General features: G+C 41.1%; 1 protein-coding gene across 1 annotated transcript; it reads left to right on the forward strand.

Annotated features, from left to right (window-relative positions):
• Positions 1 to 443: 443 nt before the first annotated feature.
• TYMS (thymidylate synthetase) lies at positions 444 to 10,265 on the forward strand. Its single transcript, XM_030012080.2, has 7 exons — positions 444 to 755; positions 1,485 to 1,558; positions 2,788 to 2,962; positions 5,108 to 5,209; positions 6,410 to 6,585; positions 8,019 to 8,090; positions 8,988 to 10,265. Exons 1-7 carry the CDS (start codon positions 584 to 586, stop codon positions 9,123 to 9,125), a joined length of 909 nt encoding a protein of 302 aa, XP_029867940.1. The 5' UTR covers positions 444 to 583; the 3' UTR covers positions 9,126 to 10,265.
• The last annotated feature ends 15 nt before the right edge of the window (positions 10,266 to 10,280 follow it).

The following is a 10,280-nucleotide window of genomic DNA, read 5'->3' on the forward strand; positions in this document are numbered from 1 at the left end:
GACAGCCCTCCGCTACGGTACAAGCCCCGTGCAGGGCCAGAGAGGGTGGCTGTGGAGAACCTCCAGTACGAGATGAGCATCTTTGCATGGGCGGCTAAGGAACAGGCACAGGCCACCTGCCCCACCGCGGCCTTGGAGCTTTCTTATCCCTGCTGACCTCTTCAGGTCCCCTCAGCGACCTTGCACCTCGGCGCCGCGACAGTCACACGATAGTTACTGCCTTGCCATTGTCATAATGCTCTTCCAGCCCCCTTCAGGCCTCCTGTGCGGCGCGGCGCTGAGCCAGGCCCGGGGCTGGGGGGGTGGCGCAGCTGCCCTCCCCGCCGGGCACGCAGGAGGCGGGGCAGCGCTGAGGGGCCCCGCGCGCGGGGAGGGCCGCGGCCCGGCGGGAAGCGAAGGGGAAGGAGAAGGGCGGGAGGAGGCGGCGGCGCCGCCCCGCTTTGCCCGCCCCTCGGCGCCGCTTGGCGGGAAAGGCCGGGCTTTGGCGGGCTCAGAGTAGAGGCGACCGGCTGGAGGGGGACAGCCGGGCAGTCGGAGCTCAACCCGGCCCGCAGGGACAGGCCCGGGACGCCTCTCGCCCAACATGCCTGCCGAGGGGGAGCTGCGCAGCGCGGCGGCCGCCGGCCCGGAGAACGACGAGCCGCAGTACCTGCGCCAGGTCCAGCACATCCTGCAGCACGGCCACCGGAAGCAGGACCGCACCGGCACCGGCACCATCTCCGTCTTCGGCATGCAGGCGCGGTACAGCCTGAGAGGTTGGCACCGCCGGGATCCTCGGCCCTCGCCCCGGCCCCCAACGCAGCCCGCCGCGGCTCCCGCGGTCGCCGCCCTGCGCCGGGGAGGGAGGGACGCCATCTTTTCCCCCGGCGCTGTCCCGCTCGCGCGCGCTGAGAGCGAGGCCTTCCCCCGTTCAGGGCCGAGGCTTGGACCCGCTGCAGGGGCCTGTGGCGGCGTTTCGGTGCGTCCCGTCAGCTCCTTCGCCCTCTCCCTGCCCGCCGGCCTGAGGCAACTCGGACCCCTCCTCTCCCTCGGCCCAACGGCCAGGCCTGGCTGGGCGCCATAGCTGTTACCTGGTGAAAAAACGGATTAGATCTTGAAATAGCTGTCCTGGTCCTTCCTACCGTTCAAGCATAGTAGGAAGGATGGTTGTGAAATAAATCTGCCAACAATTTTATCTTAAGGCTCCGCTTTCCCTTGCAAATGGCTACACATGCTTGGGTATGCTGCACCGCAGTGTCCTCATGGCAGAGCTCATCCAGGTCGCCCCGGATAATTCATCTTCCCTCACTATCCAGGAAAATAAGTCAGGTTCTTCTCTTCCTTGATCTGAGTATGAGAATTGGACATCCTTTCCCAACTCCTTAGTTCATCTCCAGGCCTCTGAATGTAAGATGGTGGCATTACCCTGTATGTGGAGAAAAACCTAGGTCGGTTCACCCTGACAAATCGCTGGTCACCTTTGACACTCTGAAACTCTTTTTCAGATCAGTTTCCACTGCTAACAACGAAGAGGGTATTCTGGAAAGGAGTGCTGGAGGAGCTGCTGTGGTTCATCAAGGTTTGGTATTTGGATGTCTCTGTGGCTGATGTGCCTGAGAGTGGTATCAAGAGAACAAACTAGTGTGGAGTGGATTAAGGAATTTGGGGTAACTGCAGATGCTCCAGTTTGTACGACAGAACAGAAGAAGTGCAACAACCTAATATTTTGACTACATGCAGAAGGCCGTTATCTTCAAGACATCCTGTGCATTTTAGTGGAGACTATTGCATTGTTACGAATCAGAAGAGTTTTTCTTCTGTTTCTTTTTAAGGGAAATAGTCTGAAATAGTGAGGGCTTTTGCTGATTTGACTATACCCCACAGTTATAAAGCCTAGTACAGTATCTTTTGTTAGTGTTTGAATAAGAAATAATAATATGAAGTAGATTGTAGGCAATTTAATGATCTGCTTTTTAATATTGAGATAGCTTGTATTGATTTGAACAGAAACAAGCAGTACAGAACCACAGGTGAAGTAAGACTGATGTAAATCCTAGGCTTTTTAGTAGCAAAAACCTGAGTTCTAATAGAGCTAATAGCTGTAGTTAGAGTATTAAAATTCAATTGTAGATAATACATTACAATGTAGGTGTTCCTTTATATGTTGTGATGTTCTGCAGGTATAGGAAGGTCTGTCTAACCATTTGCTAGATAGCAGGACTCAAATACACTTCATTTTTTTAAAGTATCTTTTTTCAAATATAAAAGACTAGACACTCCCCAAACCAGAACACTTTCTATGTTGGATTTTTGAGTGTGCTGATTTGGACATGTTGCAGAACTCAGTGAAATTTGTCTGGGTCATGTTGTCATTTTTGTCAATTTAACAAAAGGATTTTTAAGACCTTAAGCTCATTATAGGTGGCTTGGCAAAAACAATGCCAAGGCTGTAAATTTTTTGTTTGTCTATTTTCATGCATCTGTAAAGTCAAATCTTGTTCTCTGCAAATGTGTGTATGAAATGATATACCACAATTGACCTTGAGGCTGTACCGTTTGTGCCTTCACAAAGTTAGAGGAATCCTGAATTGAATAACAGCAGCATGGCACTTCCGACTTCATCCTAGTATGTTGCTCATAAGTTTTATTCTGTCCATGTGCAAGAACCTCATCCAGTACATTAATCAGACTGTTCATCCTTTTAAGTGGAGAAATACTTTAGACTAGCAAAGCTTAATAGAGCTGTTTCAGATCATGTCCTCTGTGTTGGAATTAGGAGAGAGACTTCTTACTGTCTGTGTTTTGTAGGGTTCTACGAATGCTAAAGAGCTCTCTGCAAAAGGTGTGAAGATTTGGGATGCTAATGGATCACGTGAGTTCCTGGATAAGCAGGGTTTCAGCACCAGAGAGGAGGGGGATTTGGGACCAGTTTATGGTTTCCAGTGGAGGCACTTTGGAGCAGAATACAAAGATATGCACACAGGTAATCACATACAAATAGAATCTTGATTGCTTAGTGAGATGACTGTGACACCTCACTTCCCAGAACTCTGGGTGGAATGGACTACTGTTAAAGGGACCGTTCACAGTGTGAACTGATAGCCAGAATAAACAGTGTTTGAGAGGGTTAATTAAACTTTTTTTTTTTTTTTACTCAATCTAATTATCCTGAAAGATGTAGCTTGATATATTGTAGTTTGATATTTGTAGAACAGATGAATCATAAGGCATACGTTGTTTTACTTTAATCTAGAGCAAGTATGGTCACTGGCAGATGGAAGGACATGTGTCTGTTGCAGTCCAGAACATGAGCTAGCTCTGTTTGATAGCAGTGGAACACAGACTGCCATCTCTGAATACCAATGCAGGGTCCTGATTTCCATGATACAATTGTGCTGGCAAGAACTGATGTTCATGCACTACATTGGGGACTGTGGAAGAGAAAGATTTTCCCATTCTGCAGCTGGAACACAGTAGGATGTATCCATAGCTGATGATGCTGTGGACAGACCAGCTGTAACAAGTTATGATGTGATGCAGTACCTGGTGGTATTATTTTCAGTGGAACTGGTTCATTAAACTTACTCTGAACTGTCTTGATAGCTCTTTTCTAAGTCACTGAAGGAGAGGATGTACAAAATGTTTAGAGGAATGACATTAAAAAAAGAGTCCAAAAATGATTTTCTTTATCTGGTTGGTGCGACTTTTAACTCAGATTAACAACATGGTTAGTTATATTTTTTCCTCTTGTTTTTTTGTCAATACAGTCTCAAAGTTCACATTACTTACAGATATTGGACTTAGTGTTGGCATGTTGACTGCTGGCAGAATACAGTTTTATGCTAACACAAGTAATGCAAATTGTGAACTGACACGTCTCTAAACACTTACTAAAATGTTTCAGCATTCCTGAACTTAAAAGGTCTGAGGCATAACAGTTTGGGAAAAAAAACCCAAGATAAATTCCCATAGATTTCATTACTAATAGATTTCCTTAAGTTGCATTGCTAATGGATAGGTAATTAGGTTCAGGAACTAACATAACCATTTGACAAGGCTTCTGGCACAGTATTGCTTGCAGAAGAATTCCCTGAGATGCTAATTATGTATTCCTACCTTGTTTGCCAGCTTGGGTCTCTCTGTAACCGTAATTTGGTGTTGCTTTGCAATAAGAGTTATTAGAAAAAGTTAGTTACCAGCCATGCCGATTTACTTGCACGAGTCAGGACAATGAGTAACAATTAATGACTCTTTTATTCTGGAATCCATTCTCATGTTCAGTTAATTCCAGTGAATTTCTTATATAACTGATATTGAGCCTAAAAATCAGCCTCTGAGCGTCATTGAGTGAAATGTAGTATCTTATGCTATACATGATTAAAGTTCCCTTCTGGCACTGAATGCTATGGAAATTTAGTCTTCCTACATGACCTTGTGAGTGCTAGATGGATGCGTTCATTCATCTGTCAAAAACTTTCTCCTTTTGAGCATGCAGAGAATGCTGGCACCCCATGTTACTGGTCTGGGCATAATTTTTTTTTTTTCTTTTTTAAGAAGGAGCACTGTAGCATGCAAGTTTAACACTAGAAAGGCATCCTAATCCAGAAATGCAATGAGCAAATTACTTTAAATACCATGAATGAATGACTAGTTGCTAATACCTTACCCATTCCAGTACAGCTTTTGTCCTATTTAGGTAACAAGTCATCATGAATGATAAAGTAACGTGCTTTGTCCAATTAATTTTTTTGTATTGCAGCTTTTCTTTCCTGGGAGGTACTGTTTATGCAGACTCCTTATTTGGTCTTAAAAAATGTCTAGTTGTTGAGGCTTGGAATAAAGTGTTCTAAATAGGAATGGTCCTATTTCAGTGGGTGCTAAAGGTACTCAAAGCACACAAAATACCATCCTGAGAATTTCACAAGCCTTAGAGCACCCTAAGGAAGACCAAGAATAGCCTACATTTGGAGGGTGCCAACTGATAAATTTTATCACTTTCAAAGTTAAAATAAAATATTCAGAGGTTGTCATTTGGGTATCACTTTTCAGTGGGGTGTGGGCTGGGCTTTAAAAAAATACCATGACTTGAATCTACCTGGCTTACATCTTGTTTGGTATCTTTCTTCAGATTACTCCAACCAAGGAGTTGATCAGTTGCAAAAAGTGATTGAAACGATCAAAACCAATCCAGATGACAGAAGAATCATTATGTGTGCTTGGAATCCCAAAGGTATTGAACAGCAGACTTCAAGTGAATGCAGTTGCACATTATCTTGTATGCTAAACTATGTTCTAATCCTGCGTCAACAGTCAGTTCCATTTGGTGTCCTTGCTTATTCTTTATAAAACTACCAGGAATGCAGTAAAAATGGGCAGGGGTTATAAGCTTTGATTCTCTTTCTACTTAATTCTCATGTTCAGACCTCAAATATTTTGAACCATTACTTCAAAGTTTTTCTCTGCAGGTTGAAGTGAGGGATATACCTGGCTACGTACCAGCGTCTTTGACATACAGTCTCTATTCAAAGACAGCAATTCTTATTTTAAAAAGGTTAAAAAAACAAAACCAAAAAAGAGTATACCAAAGCAGTGTGTCTGGTTTTTTGCCATATAATAAATAGTAAACTTAACAAAAACCATTAAAGTAGAGGACAAAAATATTATTTGTGTTGTAATCATCTCCTTGAACATGGGTTGTCTAGATATCCATTCATTCTGTAGGGGTACTTCTGAATAAGAGCTAGTGCCAGAGAATGTTTAACTTCAGCAGCAGTAGATCTGTGCACAAAAGAAATCACCCAGCATTTTCCACTCGTGTCTCTGAAAGGGGATGCCACATGCTGTTGCTGTTACTTTTAAGGTTAAACTTCCTAAGGTATCAGGAGATACCTGGTTAGTTTTCCTTACCAAGCTTATCTGCACTTTTAAGTGTAGATAAACACTCAAAAGATCTTTTGTTTCCTGATTACTATTTTTTTTATTTATCATTACTTTTATATCTCAACAAGCAGTAAGGGCACGTTGCAATGGGAAGAGAGTAATATGAAGCAGTTGGAAGTCGCTTTAGGGTACATGCTTAATTTTACCCTTAATGTCTTCCTTTAGGGAAATCAACTGTCTCACCGAGGTGAGTAAAACTAAACTGCTGTGCAGCATTATGGCATAAATCTGTTATGTGGAATATCTGTTTATGACTTTTCTGGTCATACAGCCCAGGAGACAGCTTGTCATGACCCAGACTTAATTGCTTAGGCAGCAGGTGCTTTTAGACAAGAGAAAAAGCAACAGAATGATAGTGCAGTTGGATTTTTGTTGTCTCCTGTATCTCATTAAATGCTTGTTCAGGTTTTGCATTTTCTACATTTATAACACACTAATGCTGCTACGATTTTTTTTTTCCCCTCCCTCCTTCCTGTACTGCAATTCCTAGATATTTCTCTGATGGCTCTGCCTCCATGCCATGCCCTTTGCCAGTTCTATGTTCTAAACGGTGAATTGTCTTGCCAACTCTATCAGAGGTCTGGAGATATGGGACTAGGAGTGCCTTTCAATATTGCCAGCTATTCACTGCTCACTTACATGATTGCCCATGTCACAGGGCTAAAGGTAGGCTATTTAATCATTTTACTTTATCTTGTCTGAGAAGTGAGGGACTGAAAGATAAGACTCTTCATGTCATGTCCAAGAAAAACTGGAATGAACGTACTGTTCAAAATCTTGCTGAAATATGTGTGAGAAGGGGCCCCATGAATTTAATGTGAATTGTCTCTGGTCTGTATGAGCAGTTAGGTTCAGCAATGTAAGAATTCTTAAATTTGGGTCAAACGGACAGAAGATCCACCAGGTCTTTTTAACTGAACATGTCAAAACTGACCTGTTCCACTAGTCTACTTCTTAGAAATCTGAACTGAGCACTTGTCCTTATGGGATAATAACACACAAGTGATTAAATTTTGTAGCATGTGTTTTTTATTGGAAGCGAACAGTAGCTCAGTGGTGGCTGTCAGGGTTCCAATTTGGATATTCTGCCCGCCTAACTTCCAGCTATAATTTCAGCTGGGTATTTTTTTCATTTCCTACTGTAGATGATTATGTAGAGTGGTAGTATGTGCTCAAATAGCTACTGCCCTGAGTCCAGAGCTGTATTTTGTCATTTCGCAGAGTAATTTAAATGCACCACAATCATGTACAAGTCAAACCCCCTTTTCTTTAGAGCTTGTAAAAAATTAGACTAGCAAGGCCATTTGGGCCTGATCCTTCTGCTACCAGCAACGTGAAGGGGAACTTAAAATAGGGAAGAATTGGACTTCACAGCAATTGCAGACATACTTAAGAAATTAGGCCAAGGTACTAGAAAAAGTGAAGTTTAACATTATGTCCGTAAAGCAGCTGTTGCCTCTTAGTCACTTCCTCTCACAGTTTTGCTGTTTTTTAGCATAACGCATCTGAGGGCTGATGTACATTGGTCAGAGGCCAGTAAGATAGCTGATAAAACCTACGTAAATTAAATTAGATTGCTCAGGGGCTACAAAGTCACAGAACTTGGAAGCTTGCAAAACCCATCTGGATGCTTGATAAGTGCTTTGGAGTTTAGCCTGTGACTGACACCTCCACTGCCACAAACTACTTTGTTTAGTAGTGGCTAAGGCGACCAGTCTGAAACCAGCTTTGGCAAGTCCTCCTTATTACAAGTGGAGTGGAAAAGCTGGATGTCACTGCTCCATCTGTTTCCACCTTGGCGAGCAGATCAGTAGTGCTCCATTCATTTACAGAAGCTATTATCCTAACAGGATTTCAAAGATAAATTTTTTTGGTAAGCTAGTGGAAATTTCATTATATTTTTCATTAATTATGCATTAGTGTGGGAAGATAGTGTCCTTCAAACCCTGCAAGGATGTCTTGATAATCCAACCTAGTACAGAAGCTGCAATTCCACACTAGATGTAAGATGCTGAGAATCAATACAGTAAGCATTGTAATGTTTTGCTTTCTTGAAACCTGACTTTTTGAAAACCACATGTATTCCTCTTTCTCTTCAGCCTGGAGAGTTCATACACACGTTAGGAGATGCTCACATATATCTGAATCATGTGGAACCTCTAAAAGTTCAAGTAAGTACTTATTCTGTATTTTTGTATCTTTTTATCTTCCACAATGCTTATCCAGTACAAAAGTATCTTGGTATTATGAATATCCTTTTGCAAATATTAATTTTTGTGGCTTTTTTTCTCATTTCTACCCTAATAATTGTAGTACCTTAACCTCTGTTCAACTCGGGTCGCACAGAAATACAGTACAAACATGACTGAAATGTACATCAGTGTACTATTCTAGAAGCAAGTTAGAGATCCAGAATCTGTACCCCTACTTCTGACTTCTTCGTTCCAAAACCTTAGAAAACCATTCCACCTAATACAGATAAACACAAAATAAAATGTCTTTGTAGTATATCAGAAAAGGATAACTTACCAATTGACAGAGTTAATCAGTATTACTATTTGGCTGAATAAGGCTATATTTTCTTCAGGATGTAATTTGTTGCAGTAGGAGCAAATCAGAATTTTATTTGATTAGAATAATAGGACTGAATGTCCTCACCATTAGTATGGTTCAGAACCATCCAGAGAACTAGTTATTGGTTCGGACCGGAATGTTCCTGTGAGAAACTGCAACACATTTATGCACATCTGGGTCACAATTTCCAATTTAGTTTCCTCTGGAAGGAATCTAATCTGTAACCACTAGAATTGCACTGCAAACTGAAAATGCTTGCAGTGCATTGGATGATCAGGGAATCCACTTTAAAATTATGCTACTGCTCCCTATCAAAATACTAAAGTAGATTCCACTTAGTTGTATTATAATTTTCTTTTGAGTGTAAGTCTTCTTGGGGAGGAGGGAAAATCTACATAGAGTAATCTGAATTGAGATTAATGAGATCTAATTTATAACGCAAAATCTCTGCCTTCAAGTATCAGCTTTATAGAATAAGCTTGCTTTTTTTTCAGCTTCAGAGGGAGCCAAGACCTTTCCCCAAACTCAGAATTCTACGTAAAGTTGAAGACATCAGTGACTTTAAAGCAGAAGACTTTCAGATTGAAGATTATAATCCTCATCCACCTATTAAAATGGAGATGGCTGTTTAATGCTATAAAGCAGCTTCTATTAATGTGGAAATGCACCTAAGCTACTTAGCTTTCTCTGTACTTAAAGTTATGGGGGTTTTATATACTTCAAAAGATATATACTTAATTATTGAAAAAGAAACAGATACTAGTAGACCAGTACTGCCTTCAGTACTAAACTGTAGTCATACAGAAGAGATGATTGTTTTTTCCTGCTGTGCTGTGCAGATACTAACCCAGTTTTAAGTTGTTAGTGAGATGATAGTTTTCTACATTGTTTCAGTTACTGGTGGCTGCTTCTGTTACCATTCAGTTACTATGTGTGAGTAGCACTTGCTTACATGCTTTATGCAGTACTGAAAATAAGAACTTTTATGTATGATAGAGCATTCCTTCAAGGTTGTAGAAGTCTTTAAATGTGTTCTAAAGAGTATATGTTTAATAAAGCTTTTTAAAAAAAATCTTCTAGAAGGGATGATGCATATTTAATTTTAGTATGTTTGTTTGTAGTTAGTAAATAAGAGTGGGAAAGCAAAGGTAAACTGTTTTATTTCAGCATCTCAGAGGGTGAGATCTAGCAAGGAAAAACAAACTCAAACTTCCCATGGTCTTCATAGATGAACCAGCAGGAAGACAAAAGATCTTAATGGAGCCTTGTCTGAAATGCGGTATCTGCATCACATCTCTGTATCAGCATTTTTTTTTATTCCCCAACCCTACATGAATGATGAATTTGATATAAATCAAATAGAGCTGGAGTTAAACAGAGGTTACCAGATAGTAGTAGTAATAATCTGTCTGTCATCATTTAAAACTAGATTCCACAAGCACATGGATTAATTTTGCAGCCTGGAATAGTAAAAGTTAGAGATAGTAGTATTTGTGAGCTTATTAATTAAATCTTAGCAGACTTCAGCTTTCATCTCTCCTTATCCTTGCAAATTCTGCAATAACTTCAGTCCTTATAAAATTCCTCTTCAGGAATTGAACTGTGAATAGATCTACGGTTAATATTCAGACATAGCATATTCAATACATGCTTGAACACGTGGAGAAATGCATAGTAAAAGTCAGTAAACTGGTAAATATCATTGTAAAATTGTACAATTTGAGATAATACTAAGAATTTAATAAACAGTGTGCTTTGATTCCATTCATTCAGAGGCCTGCGTAAGA

This window comes from Aquila chrysaetos, chromosome 4 (genome assembly GCF_900496995.4).
Source record: "Aquila chrysaetos chrysaetos chromosome 4, bAquChr1.4, whole genome shotgun sequence".
NCBI classification, from domain to species: Eukaryota; Metazoa; Chordata; class Aves; order Accipitriformes; family Accipitridae; genus Aquila; species Aquila chrysaetos.